Source organism: Hemitrygon akajei, chromosome 11 (assembly GCF_048418815.1).
Source record: "Hemitrygon akajei chromosome 11, sHemAka1.3, whole genome shotgun sequence".
Taxonomy (NCBI): Eukaryota; Metazoa; Chordata; class Chondrichthyes; order Myliobatiformes; family Dasyatidae; genus Hemitrygon; species Hemitrygon akajei.
In genome coordinates this window covers 151,009,478-151,024,449 of record NC_133134.1, presented here as the reverse complement: position 1 = coordinate 151,024,449, position 14,972 = coordinate 151,009,478, and the positions used below count along the sequence as shown (strand labels likewise).

Below are 14,972 nucleotides of genomic sequence, written 5' to 3'. Positions count from 1 at the left end.
AAATTCAAGTCCTACTTTTATATTGCTGGTGTTTTTATTAACTGATACCTAATGGGACATACAAGAAATGGAAGATTGCAGGTGAATCCTGGATGTAGTGGAGGAGAAATCCTGTTTTCTGAAAAAAAGAGGACATTTCAGAAAGGAAAGCATCATTGGAAGAATAGATGCAGAGCAGCTGAGAGAACTGGGTGTAATTAAAGCAACAGTGGGAGTCAGTGAGTTTGTAAAATTTGCCAATAGATGATCTGTCTCCAGAGAAGGAGATAATGAGATCAAGAAAGGGGAGAGAGGTGTCAGAAATGGACCAGATGAATTTAAGGGTGTGGTGGAAGTTGGTTGCAAAGATGATGAAACTAACAAGCCCACATAAGTAAAGGAAGCAGCACCAATGCAGTGAACCAATGTTCCTGTCCCGTCCCAGGCCAGGATCCCAGTGTTGATCATATTATGTACTAATCAGAATTGATTATGCACTCAGTTGGAGGTGATAGGTGGAGGAGGCAAAGGGCATTTGTAGGCCATGGCATTCACACACCTGAATGAAACACCCTTATTACAAACATGTAATGATTACCTAAAATGGAGAGCTAAAGATTGAAGGATGTGTTCAAAGTCTACTTGAAAAAGTAAAATTTCCACACTGATTCATAGGAATCTCTGACCCATGGCTGCTCAATATGGTACAGGAGCTTCTGTGATGGCATCAATAACTGGAGTCCATGTGAAGTTCAAAGTCATTCTCAATCCAAAGGAACTGCCCAAGAAAAAGGGAAGCGTACTTGACCAAAGCATTTTGCATAATATCTTGCATTTACCAGGATGGTTGATAATCATCTAGAATTAGTCTCACTTTGTCTGGGAACATCAATTATCTATTCACTTTAAATGAGAAAGATTCTCCTCTTCAATAGAGATAATATGATAGAGATAAACTTCAAAGCAAGCACTTAGGTTCCAGACACAATTAACTGTGTGCATATACGAAAATTACTTAACATAAACAGAGGTTGTCGAATGGGAGGATGAACAGAATGGCTAGGATTCATCTGGGATTTAAACCTGAACAGATTCATATCTTTAATTATTACTTTATAATTCATATTTTATGAATATTGAAAGATACTCCCCTTCTCTGGCAAAGAGTTGATTTAATTAAAGAGTACTTGCGGTGCAGAAATTAATTCTGTTAATAAAGTACTGGTCAAATACTTAGAAAATATCTTCTTAAGCAAATGCATATACACGTTATTTAATATTCAGTGTCAGTGATGTCAATAGGATTGAATTTCAGAAATGGACTTCAGTGGTGATTGGTTATAACTATGTGGGTCTACCATGCAGAACATATTTCCATCACATAACTTTCCTCAGATGACTAGCAATAGAATAGAATCCAAGTTTATTTTGTACCCTCCGGAAGAAAATTTGATTCGATTATTGATCTGTGGTTATTTTCTTACCTGGGAGCTAAGGCTAGAAAAGGGAGGCACCAAGACCCAATGACTTTTCTGAATTTATGTCTATCCTTAATAAAATTCACACAACTTCATAATTTGAGATTGAAGTGTTGTGGATAATTACAATTTCAGATAGACTCTCTTTGTTTTCAAATCCCTTCACAAGATGACACACACAAAATGCTGGAGGAACTCAGCAGGTCAGGCAGCATCTGTGGAAATACCTTCATAGCAACATCCTATTGTTTAAAAAGTAATTATGCAATTAATTAATTAATGAATTAATTGGAAAAGCTAAGACCCTTCTTTAGGACTGAGAGGGAGGGGGAAAATGACAGATTTAAAAGGTGGGGGGGAGGAAGGATGCTTTACAATCTTTACAAGATTACTTCTTGCACCAACAAAATAAAGAACAATACATTCTCAATCCTTTTATTATGAAGTGTGCTGCATTTTGTTATCTTAATTGCTATTGTTACTTCTTTCAGATTTCTCTATGATTTCTATCATTACTTCTACATGGTGACAAATATCCTCTTCTATGTCAGCTCCACTATCAACCCTATCCTGTACAACCTGGTCTCTACAAACTTCAGACAAAACTTCTTCTCCACACTCAGCTCCTATTGTCTTCTCAGGCGATCAAAAGCCAAGACCCGTGCAATTAGCAGAAAGTCAAATAGTATTTCCAGCAATCATAATTACTCCAATATCGTCACAAAAGAAACAATGTACTAACAGATATTAATTGAAGTCAAATAGTTAATGAAGATTGGTGATTACTGGCATGAATTTTGAAGAATACCCTCATAGCAACATTCTATTATTAAAAAGTAATTCATAATTAATTAATTAATTGGAAAAACAGTTTCTTTGGGTTTCCACTCATTTTGCAGTGCTTTTTATTTTCAGTACAGGGAACATCAGTGTAAGTGATCCCAGGATTTAAGAGGAAAAATACAGCTGTTTAGAATTAAAATTATGTGAACTTTAGTTCAATAGGAATCCAGTAATCCACCATGCTCAGGATTTGAATGCACTGTACCAATTATTCTGGAGTTTTTATGTATTGCAATCCATGCTCCAATACTCTTTCAATTTACATTTTTTAAGATGTTCAACAATAGAGTGGTAAAATAAATTTTCTGAACCTGGTAAGTTTTAATGGAATGCATGAAACAGAACCAGTTGATTTTAAAGAAAGTAAGAACTTGAGTCTTGGTGACTTTAATGAACAGCGTATTAATGTAACAACAGATACCAGAGTCCTGGCGCATCAGATGGAATGTGGAAAGCGAGGTCAATTGTTGGAGAAAGTGCAGGAACCAGGGCCCTATTTTGTTAGTGGGGATACACTTTTAAAGAGATTTAAGAATACTTTTAAAGCTCATATAACTATTCAATGCCAGTTTTTATAGTTAGCGACGAGTTTGAGCGAATCTATGGAACAAAAAAGACTTCTAATGAACAGAGTTTGAGGTATGAACTGCACCCGAATTGGCAATGAATTGTTGGGATAGAAATAGTATCATAAAATTATGAATTGTTATGGCTCAGAAGAAAGCTGCCTAGCCCACCAGGTCTGTATCCAGCATGTGACCAAAAAAAAATTGCCAACTCCATCTGTGCTTCTTTCATTTTGTACATTCACTGCAATGTCAAACTGACTGTTTAAAGTTTCTTGACCAGATTCACAACTGAGCTCCTCTTGCAGATCCATAAGGCCATAATACTTAATACGATATAATAATTGGAATGATAACCAGAAAGGAGCCTGAATCATTAAAGGTACATAAGTTCTGTTCTTGCTGGAAGTACTTTGTCTGTCTGTTATTAATTAGATGGAACATGTACAAAATGCAGAAGGAACTCAGCAGATCAGGCAGCATCTATAGAGGGAAATAAACAGTTGACATTTTAAGCCATGTCCAGATGAAGGGTGTTGGTGTGAAAGATTGACAGTTTAATCCCCTCCATAGATGTTGCCTAACCAACTGAGTTCTTCAGTCATTTTATGTGTATTGCTCTGGATACTTAGTATCTACATAATCTCTTGTGTTTAAGATTAATTGGGTTTTGCCAAACAGTGAAAGCAGTCAAAAAGGTGATTGAAATAAATCATACCTTACCGTTGTCTTACCGTTGAAGAGGGTATTATCAAAATTGGTTGTAAACTTGTTCATATGTAAAACAACAGATCAGGGCATATTTTACACTTCATTTTTAGGAACTGTATTTTCTGTGAAATGATATAGAGACTCGACATTGCAGTGGTAAACAGGTTAATTGTTTTAGTGGCTGATGTTTTTTCAAATAAATATTTGTTAGATTTGAAAACAGGCAATCATAACTCTTCCTTGGTTCTCTTAAAAAAGCAGATAGCAGTCCTGCAACCTTATTTGTGTCTCACAACTGCACAGTTGTATTACGGTGAATGACAGATCCTAAATGGAGAATTAAACTGCAACCATAAATCATCACTTGTGTGGGGAAATTGCACATGATCAGGAACAGAATAAGCTAAGTGAAAGGTTTACTGTATAACTGTTGCCCCTGCTTATAAATCCAAAATGACAAATATAACTTTAGTTATTGTTTTTAATATTGCTCATTTTTAAATCTCCATCACTTTAAACTTATTTCCCAGCATTCAGAAAGACAAATACCTATATCATAATTAATGCAGGAAGCTTAATTATCCAAGTAATTGAATGTTGTCTTGAGCAATGATAATAATGTTCTATTCTATTCTGTTCTGTCCTATTTATTCAACCTTGTGCAATTTAAATTCTTTTGTTATCAGAATGAAACACCATTTTCAAAACTTCAACTGGGTAATTCCCAAACTGATGTCTTCTTGCATGATTTTTGTGATTTCCATATTAGTCATGTTCATGACTTATTCTGTGGGGGGGGGAGATTTAAGAATAATTTGACCTGAAATGACAATCACTGAACACCTCCTGAACGGTTGGATCTCAGAGAGAAGCAGTGGCTGGGAACCACTGTAAGATAAGTGTCTTTCTTCCCATCCATCCCCCTGCATTTCACACCACCCTTCTTCAGCAATAAAGTAGCAGCATCCTACCAACCTCCATTGCTCCTTTTGATCTCTGATCCCCTGGCCCCAAGTCTTCCATTATCCAACTCTTTGACTCTGTTCAACAACTCTAGTATTCCTGATCCTTCATGGAATGGCCAATTCTTCCAACTTGTGGAAGTGAAGGAGTACAGCACGCTCCAAATAACTAAGTGTAACACTACTGATCAGAATTAAATTTCCAAGCAAAGGGGTATTGGCTCCACAGAACCAAGGCAGTTACTGTATCTAATTGTTATATTCTGAAATTGCAGTCTGACATGGATCTCTTCAATGTGGAGCTCTTCAATTTTTTGACATTCACAATAGAATTCAATAGATGTAACTTTATGCATCTATTTTCTAAATGCAGCTTTCAAAGTTTCTATAATGATCATATGCAAATTTTGCGCAATATTGGGGAGTTGTAACTCATGTATACAACACTTTGTACCTCTGAAAAATTCTGAGACTCATTAAATGATATCTTTAAGTCTAAAGAGGGTGTACCGTAGAACATAAAATTGCAAATTATATAGTAATTTCTACAAATGATGCAGTAAGATTCCCCACCAAGATAATGGAAAAAAATTAGGTTGACATTTTGCAAGTATGATCATTTTATTGCTTTACCAGCACTGTACAGTCATCTTGATGGATTGGAGATACCCCTTAAATGTCATAAAATTATAAAGCATAGAAAACTCAGATAACTGTGTCCGTGTCAATCATCATACCTATCTATATTAATCCCACTTGCCTGAATTAATTCCGTGTCCTTTTATGCCCTTGCTCATTCAAGTAAGTCATAGAATGCTATAGCACAGAAACAGGTCCTTTGGCTCATCTTGAGAGGCCTCCGTCAGTCAGGGTTGCCCATCGATGTTGTGTTCTAGCTGTCTAGATATGCAAGCCTGGACAGTGCAATATAGGGAGCAAACTGTTACCCATGTAGCAAGCTCCCCCTCTCCATGCATCTGATAAATCCAAAGGGACGACAGTGACCAACACAGATCGGCACTAACAGCATCACAGGAGTTGCCAGTCAGTGTTGAACTCAGCGTAGGACGGCCTGAGGGACACCAGCTCCGGATGTTTCCCTTGAGGCTTACTCCTGAAGCATTCCATTAGAGTGGATAGAGCTTCAAGGCAGCGGAGGTTTGAGATCAAAGTTTTCCTTTTCCTAAGTGAGCTGCCAACCATGGCTGACAAGCCCCATCTGCCCAAAGCAACTTGTTTTAAGGTGCAAGTAACCCGCCTTGGCCCCTTCTCCTGTCAGTAGAAGCAGTTCTGCTTGGCTTAGTAACTAAGCCACACGTGAAGACTAGGAGCTGGACTTGGTTGTCAGAAGCTATTGGAGGTGCAAACCACTGGGGGCATTTAGTAAGTAGCAAAAGCTTGTCCCCATTACCACCCCTGGCTATAACAACCTTAAGGAGTCAACTAGTCCATGCCAAACTATTAATCTGCCTAGTCCCATCGATCTGCACCAGGATCACAGCCCTCCATAACGTCCGCATCCGTGTAGCTATTCAAATTTCTCTTAAATGTTGAAATCAAATTTCCATCCACCACTCATGCAACCATCTTATTCCACACTCCCACCCCTCTCTGAGTGACGACGTTCCCCCTCATGTTCCCCTTAAACATTTTGGCTTTCATCATTAACTCATGACCTCTAATTCTAGTCTCACCCAATGTCAGTGGAAAAAACCTGCCTGCATGTACACTATCTATACCCCTCATAACTTTCTATCGAATTTCCACTCATTCACCTATAAGAGGGGTGATTGATAAGTTTGTGGTAAGGTAGAAGGAGTCAATTTTAGAAAACTAGCACATTTATTTTTCAACATAGTCCCCTCCTACATGTACACACTTAGTCCAGCAGTCGTGGTGCGTACGGATCCCTTCTTTGTAGAAGTGGTCCACAGTGGAGTGATCAATAAGTTTGTGGCCTAGGGTAGAAGGAGATGAGTTATTAACTTCAAACTTTCTGCATTATCACTCAAAGAGTTGAACTGCATGTGCATGTAACGAGAGCATCTCGGACCTCCGGGTGGTCCACAGCGGGGCTGACTGATAAGTTTGTGGCCTAAGGTGGAAGGAGATGAGGTATACAGCTCTCGTTATATGCACGTGCAGTTCAACTCTTTGAGTGAAAATGCAGAACTTATCAATACCCCTGCTTATCAATCACCACTTCTGGAGGTTCGAGACCTCGGCTTCTACAAAGAAGGGATCCGTATGCTCCACGACCGCTGGACTAAGTGTGTAAATATATGAAAAATAAATGTGCTAGGTTTTCTAAAATTGACTCCTTCTACCTTAGGCCACGAACTTATCAATCATCCCTCGTACTCTAGAAATAAAGTCCTAACGTAGACAATCTTTCCTATGGCTCAGGTCCTCAAATCCTGGCAACATCCTTGTAATTTTTCTCTGCACCTCTTCAATTGTATTGACATATTTCCTGTAGGTTGGTGACCAAAACTGCACACAGTACACCATACATGTTATACAACCTCAACAAAACATCCCAACTCCTGTACTCAATATTTTCATTAATGAAGGCCAGTGTCCCAAAAGCTTCCTTCATTACTCTATCTACCTGTGACACCACTTTCAAAGAATTATGGATTTGTATTCCCAGTTTCCTCTGTTCCACTGTCCTACCACTTGCCATTTACACTCCATATAGACAACATCCACTGTCTTACCTTCATCAACTTTCCTAGTTATAACCAACTCTATAAGATGGTTGGACTCGGCCTACCATGCACAGAGTCATGCTGACTGTCTCTAATCAGTTTATGTATCAAGGTGCCTCTTAAATGTTGTTACTGTTCCTGCCTCCACCACCTCCTCTGGCAGCTCATTCCAGATATCAACTACTCTTCATATGAAATATTTATCCCTTAAATTCCTTTTAAATCTCCTCCCTCTCAAGTTAAACCTATTCCCTCTAGTTTTAGATATACCTACCTTGGGAAAGAGACACTGGCTACTAACTCTATCCTTGCCTCACATAATTTTACATCTCTCTATTGAGTCAGTTTTGGGCCTCCTTTGCTCCAACCTATCAAACCTTTGCTGATAACTTCAATGTATGTGACAGATAATGAAGGTATGACAGATTATCTCCACCAATCCACTGGTAGACATTAAATCTACAAAATCATATTCATATTTTTGATTTGTTTGTGCTAATATTGAAGTTTTAATACAGTGAGGGTTTCATTAGAGTTCATGTTTCGATGCACTATAATAATAAATACAATAGCTGAGTTCGGTCTTGTACAAAGAATGTTTTCTAGATTGGGGGTCATTTAAACTAAAAAGCAATTTGTTATTGTTTTATTTCTTGATGAGAATGTGTAATTGCTGTAAATTTAGTTCCACTTGTAAGGCTCTACAAACATTTTCATTGGTAGTTGTATTGTATGGTGAAAATCTGCTCTTGTGAACACTGATATTTCATTTCTAATCTTTGTATGCACAAATCTTGCTGATCATGTTTTAAGAACCAACCTGTACATAATCCTGACAGAAATCTTGTTTTTTTTTGTGATTTCAACTGTCTGTGTTATGTGGTTAAATTCTGTTGTAAATTTTAAAGAAGGGATTTAAGACTCATAAGTCTATTTGGTTCTATTTTATGGATATTTATTTTCAGTTAAATATTGTGAACCTTGGAGTTTAAATAGTGCACAGCCAATATAATTGATGTATCAGTGTCTATCCTTAAGTACTTTGCTCTGGTCTGGGTATCAATCCACTGAGAACTGAAGTATAATTTTAGCTTTGAAAGCATGCTTTTGAAAAGTGAACTATTTATTGTTTGGGTTGAATGATGAGTACAAATATATAAGTAGACAATTTCAAAGCACTTTGTTCAATGTACAATGTTTGTGGAATAAACAGATTATTTTCATCATGTTTTGCTGTTAGCATTTACTATGATGCAGGATGGTTTAAAAGAATTGAGTAATAGACAATAAATATCACATCAGTATGATAGTGACTTGGCCAATTAGATAGATAGATAGATACTTTATTCATCCCCATGGGGAAATTCAACTTTTTTCCAATGTCCCATACACTTGTTGTAGCAAAACTAATTACATACAATACTTAACTCAGTAAAGAATATGATATGCATCTAAATCACTATCTCAAAAAGCATTAATAATAGCTTTTAAAAAGTTCTTAAGTCCTGGCGGTAGAATTGTAAAGCCTAATGGCATTGGGGAGTATTGACCTCTTCATCCTGTCTGAGGAGCATTGCATCGATAGTAACCTGTCGCTGAAACTGCTTCTCTGTCTCTGGATGGTGCTATGTAGAGGATGTTCAGAGTTATCCATAATTGACCGTAGCCTACTCAGTTTGATAAGAACAGGAACATAAATAAAATACATTCAAAAAAGAATAACATTGCATTTAGCTAGAAACCATATTAAACTCTCAGAACAGATTTGTATTTGTAAGCTAACCCAGCAACTTGAATTGAATATAAAACAATGGTTAATTTTCTATTAAGCATAGAAGATTCTGCTTCCATCATTAAGGATAAATCGTGCCCTCTTCTCATTACTACCATCATGGAGGGACAAGAACCTGAAGGGACACACTCAACGATTCAGGAAGAGCTTCTACCCCTCAGCCATCTGAGTTCTGAATAGACATTGGAGCCATGAATACTACCTCATGACTTATTTTCTTCTTTTTGCACTATTTAATCAATCTAACGTAGTTTTTTATTCTGTATTAATCTACTGTTGCTGCAGAACAACAAATTTCATGACTATTGCCAAAATCAAGCAGTTTCTCTCTTTCAAAGATCTCGAGAAAGTCATCCATGCCCTTATATCCTCCTGCTTGGACTACTCCAACTCCCTGTACACTGGGATTAGTCAGTCTTCCCTGTCCCATCTGCAACTGGTCCAGAACGCCGCAGCCAGGCTCCTGACAGGTGCCCGTTAGGAAGGACCATATTACTCCTATCCTGGCCTCCCTCCACTGGCTGCCAGTACGGTTCAGAATTGATTTTAAGATTCTCTTGTTTGTTTATAAAGCCCTAAGTAGGCTGAACTCCCCCCCCCCCCCCCCATATCACAGACCTTCGAACCCCTTATTCTCCTTCCAGGTCCCTCAGGTCGGCTGACTTGGGGCTCCTGACTGTCCCACGATCTAAACTTAAGCTCAGGGGTGACCGCGCTATTGCTATTGCAGCCCCTAGACTGTGGAGCAGCATTCCCCTCCCTGTCAGATCTGCCCCCTCCATCGACTCTTTTAAATCCAGGCTCAAAACTTACTCTTATTCACTAGCGTTTGAATCCTCCTGATGGGGATGATTTGTGGCTTGTGCCTAGGCCCTTGTGTTGTTTTTGTGCCTATGAGCTGTTTGCCTTGTTGGTTATGTCTGTGTTTCTTGTATTTCTGATTTTACTATCTGCTCTGATCTGTACAGCACTTTGGTCAACATGGGTTGTTTTTAAATGTGCTATATAAATAAAGTTGACTTGACTTGATATGCCAGTGATATTAAACCTGATTCTGATTCTGATTCTGATTCTAAGTTAGACTACTTTCCGCTGGTAAAGAAATTTCACAGAATTATGTATCCTAAGTTAAAACAGTAATTTTCAGGTTACAACGTAGCACTGACTTTTTTAAAGCAAGTGTTTTGAGCTAATACGGAATTATTCAGATCAAGGTTCGATTGATGTTGGATTGGTAAGGAAATTCATACCCTCAAAACTTTACTAAGAGTTATCACCTTAACTACCGGTAGTTAATCGGGCAGGAATTGCATGCAAGCAAGCTAATATTTTGTGTTTAATATACTTGTGAAGGGGCAGCGGGTGGAGATACGTCTCTACCAAAGGAGGTATAAGGTGCTCATTCCTGCAGGTTACCATCAGACAAGGTGTAGCACTTGCATAGCCCCCCCCCCCCCCCCCGGATCAGGGTCGCATGAAGCCATGGGAGCAGGTGGTGGATGGCCGTATGAGCAGCTGATGCATAGCACAAGTCCTGGTTATGCAGCCGCTGACGCCAGGCAGACAATCTCTGAAGAACATTGATAATGGCTCGGATCACCCGTCTTGTAAAGACACTGCCCAGAAGAAAACAATGGCAAACCATTTCTGCAGAAAAATTTGCCATGAACAATTATGGTCATGGAAAGACCTGGTCATATGACCGGCACAAAATGAATGAACATGCTTGTAATGCTCGACCATTGCAAGCAACTTACATGCTTGTAAGTTTCTAAGACTTTAATAAACACAAGTTTATTCAGGTATTGATTTACTATTATTAGTATATTCTCTAATCTTACTTTGTCCATCACTTGCCCTTGTTCAGATTGAGTGTAAGTGTTTCTAACTACCCCCATTTAACCTGCTGAGAGAAAATCAATTCTGATTCCACCTTAATTATCCATCCCTTCATCTCCACAGGCTGATTACCCATTTAACACAATATTCTCCCAATGGAAAACAGATGAAGGACAGAATAAGTAATATATATGGAGCTCAGAAAATGTGCTTTGCCTGAAGAAAACTGCTAAAATAGGAGTGATAACTCTCCACGCATTCCAGGCACCTTTTATATCCCTGCAACATCCCCAAGAATTCTAATCTCATAAGGCCTGCTAATAAAAGCCAATTGCAAGCTTCATAAAATCCTCTCCAAGTTTCACTTGAAGCCATATCCTGCTAGAAGATTGTTTTTAAGTAATTCACCATGGGGATTTAAATGCAGTCTATGGAAGGCAATGGAAATGAATTTCAGATGTGGAGTACAATGTGCAACTGCTACAACAATACACAGGCTGTGCGTGTAATTGAGAATCATAGAATGATTAAAGCTCTGAAAGATGCCATTCAGCCTATTTTGTCTGCACCAGCTCTCCACCAGAATAACTCATGAGTTCCACCCCATTCTCCTTCTCCGTAACCTTGCAATTTTTTCCTCACCATATGTTTATTCAATTGTGTTCTGTAGCCCACAATAGAACCAGACTTTATCATGCTGATAGGCAGTGAATTTGAGATTCCAAATATGTTCTGAGTAAAGAAGTTTTGCCTTGATTCACTATTAATGCTTTTCAAATTTTATGCACCTGTGAACTTTATTTCTCAGCCCTTCCAGCAGAGGGAACAGCGATCCACCAACCATTCTCACCACACACCTCATTTTGTAAGCCTATTGTATATCTCTGTTGTTACCATCAATTGTGCATTTTATGTATTCAGATATTGTATAAATAATGGATTTATTTAAAGTTAAAATGTTTTACACTGTATTGTTTATGTACTGATTATCCTCCAATTATAAGAGTCAATTGCAGACTTAGTAAAAACAAAAATGACAAAAAAAAGTTCTAAAAAAAGAGTTGTGATGGCATAGTGGTCAGCACAATGGTTTACAGTTCCAGTGACAGGGGTTCAAGTCCCACCACAGCCTGTACATTCTCCCCTTGACTGTGTGGGTTTCCTCCGGGTGCTCTGGTTTCCTTCCACAATCGATTGACATAGCAGTTGGTAGGTCATTGTAAATGGTTTTGTGTGACTAGGCTAGGACTAAATCAGTGGATTGTTGGGCGGAATGGCTGAAAGGGTCAGAAGAGTCTATTCTGCACTGTATCTCGATAATTAAATCACATCCTTCTATAGTCTCTTCACTGAAGAAAACTACTAATCTATCCTTGTAACTATAGTATAACTGTAGCTGAATTTGTACTCCTTCAAAATTCAAATTTAGCAAGCTTTCCACAAGAGCAGCAGTCCTTGGCTCCTTAAGGAAGAAAAGCACCAGGAGACAGATTTGTAGCTTCAGAGTACGGATAAATGTCCATGAAATGGGTAATAGTATTGAGGTGAAGTTGAGAGAGCCTGGTAACTCACACTAAATGTCAATCATGTCTGAAGATCTTGTTGGGGAAGAATAGTGAGGCCTAATAACTAGTAAATAGAGTCGTGGATTGTGCTAATGTGGTGACAGGGAACTGCAAACAGAGCCTCCAAGTAAACAGCAGTGATGACATCCAAGTTTCAGGAACTTCATTAATTATTTTATAGCGTGTGCTCATTGTTATAATGGAAAATTAGATTTACTGTTAGACCTGTAGATTGTCATTTCATTCTGTAATCAGCACACAAACTTACTTAATTAAATCTCTCTGTAACCGCCGTTCTGCAATCAAAATGTTAGTTTTACTGGTAATCTCGTCAACTGAGAATGTGAAAGTTCATGCTCAGGTAGATTAGAGTAGACTGGTCTCCCATTGCACACCTGTTTTTTTAAAATAAATCGCCTGTTATTTCGGACGCCAACCCCATGCGGCCTTTCAGTTTATTCCTACAATTTACCTACCACGCAGGAAGGCTCTGGCATCCGTGATGTGGACCAGATGTTGCACATCTCTAATGGCGTGTCATCTCAGAGCAAAGTACAGATGATTTGATTTGGTAAAGCAGCATGAATTTTGCCAGCTTGTAGGGGACAAATAAAGGTCATTTAAATGTTTGCATTATAAAGAATGTCCTCTTTCCTTTCAATAAGATGTACCTTTATAGGTATTAGGATGAAGAAGCATGAATATTAAAGATTATGGACTAACAACATCAATTAAGAAATTGGCTTGTAATGTAAAATGGACAGTATCGGACCAGCATCTACATCTCTTCCGGATTTCATTTTGGCATCAGAATCAGAGTTAATGTCACTGGCGTATGTCATGAAATTTGTTGCTTTGTGGAAGCAGTACAGTGCAATACATTAAAAAACTATAAATTACAATCAAAAATATATATTTAAAAAGTAAATCAAGTAGGTATTACAAAAAAGAGAGCAAAAAGTAATGTACATGGTTTGTTCATTGTCTGTTCAGAGATCTGATGGTAGAGGGAAAGAAGCTATTTCTAAGATATTGAGTGTGTGTCTTCAGGGCCCTGTACCTCTTTCCTTTTGGTGGAAATGAGAAGAGGGCACGTCCTGGGTAATGGGGTCCATAGTGATGGATGGTGCCTTTTTGAGGCATCACCTTTTGAAAGTGTTCTTGATGCTGGGAAAGCGAGTGTCCGTGATGGAGCTGGCTGAGGTTATAACTTTCTGCAGCTTTCTCTGATCCCGTGCATTGGCCCTTCCATATTAGATGGTGATGCACCTGGTTGGAATGCTCTCCATGGTACATCCATAAAATTTTGCTGGAGTCTCTGGTGACATACCAAATCTCCTCAAACTCCTAATGAAATATAACCACCAGCTTGCCTTCTTTGTAATTAATTCAATATGTTGGGCCCAGAATAGCTCTTTACAGATGTTGACACCCAGGAGCTTGAAACTGCTCACCCTTTCCTCCACTGATCCTGCGATGAAAACTGGTGTGTGTTCTCTCAACCACTTTACTGACGTCCACAGTCAGTTCCTTGGTCTTAACCATGTTGAGTACAAGGTTGTGGTTGTGACACCACTCAACCAAGTGATCTACGTCATTCCTGAATGCCTCCGTATCTCTATCTGAGATTCTGCTAACAGCAGTTGTGGCAGAGACAGTTGTTTCACATGAAAATGAAATGGGGATCAGCTGATCCTGGCACATGTAGCTTGGTTCATGGTGGCATCCAAAAGCAAAGAACCCATTTCCAGATGATTGATAGGGGGAAAATTTGAAAAAAAAACACACACCAAACCTAAAGGGAGAAAGACACAGGTCTTCCTGAACCAAATTAATAGGTGGTTGAAACAAAACTGTTAGAACATCAGTATAAGTGTTGCATTTGTTTTTCCTTGATTCTGCTCAGTTGAATTTAAATGCCAATTGTACTCACCTCTACTTGAATGGTAAGAGGGTGATACAATTAGCTGGAATGAGATCAAAAGGAACACAACAGCTGAAAGAACAGTCACTGCATCAGAGTTCTGAGTCTATAGACATGTGTTTAATCATTAAATGCTGTAATTAAACATGAAATTGAACGAATAAACCTCTCACAGACAAGGAGCTTTTGGATGTTATTGTTAAATAATGAAAGGGAAAAAAATCCTTCCATTGAACAAACCTGGCTATTTTTGCACCTGTTTGGGGCTCGAGAAAAATGTCACTTGTTATTGGAGAAATAACAAAGATATTCTAATGCTCAAAATGCAACGGGAGGCAAACATCCAAGAAACAATGAACAAACCCCAATCTATGAAAGTATGAATTTTAAAATATAATACATGTGAAAACTAGTAGGGAGCACATCAGTAACTGGCAGTTAATAAGACGCTTTCTTAGCTCATTTGACATTCAACCTAGGAAAATGGATTAAACCCTACTTTCCAGCTGGTACAATGTATTCAGTCAGCTATGTAAATGCAAGTTATTACATTGTGAGCAGTTGTAATTAATTTAACAGGCTCTAAACTTTCCTTATTACCA

General features: G+C 38.4%; 1 protein-coding gene across 2 annotated transcripts in view; it reads left to right on the top strand.

Moving 5' to 3' along the window:
- LOC140736129 (neurotensin receptor type 1-like) overlaps window positions 1-9,568 on the top strand; it is a 65,398-nt gene extending 55,830 nt beyond the window's left edge. Inside the window, exon 4 of one of the 2 annotated variants that reach the window (XM_073061924.1) lies at window positions 9,081-9,568. In XM_073061924.1, the coding sequence (XP_072918025.1) occupies window positions 9,081-9,222 (142 nt within the window). In that variant the 3' untranslated portion in view covers window positions 9,223-9,568. Of the gene's footprint in view, window positions 1-1,948; window positions 6,345-9,080 lie in introns of those variants that run through there. The other variant, XM_073061923.1, reaches the window with a different exon arrangement.
- Window positions 9,569-14,972: the final 5,404 nt, after the last annotated feature.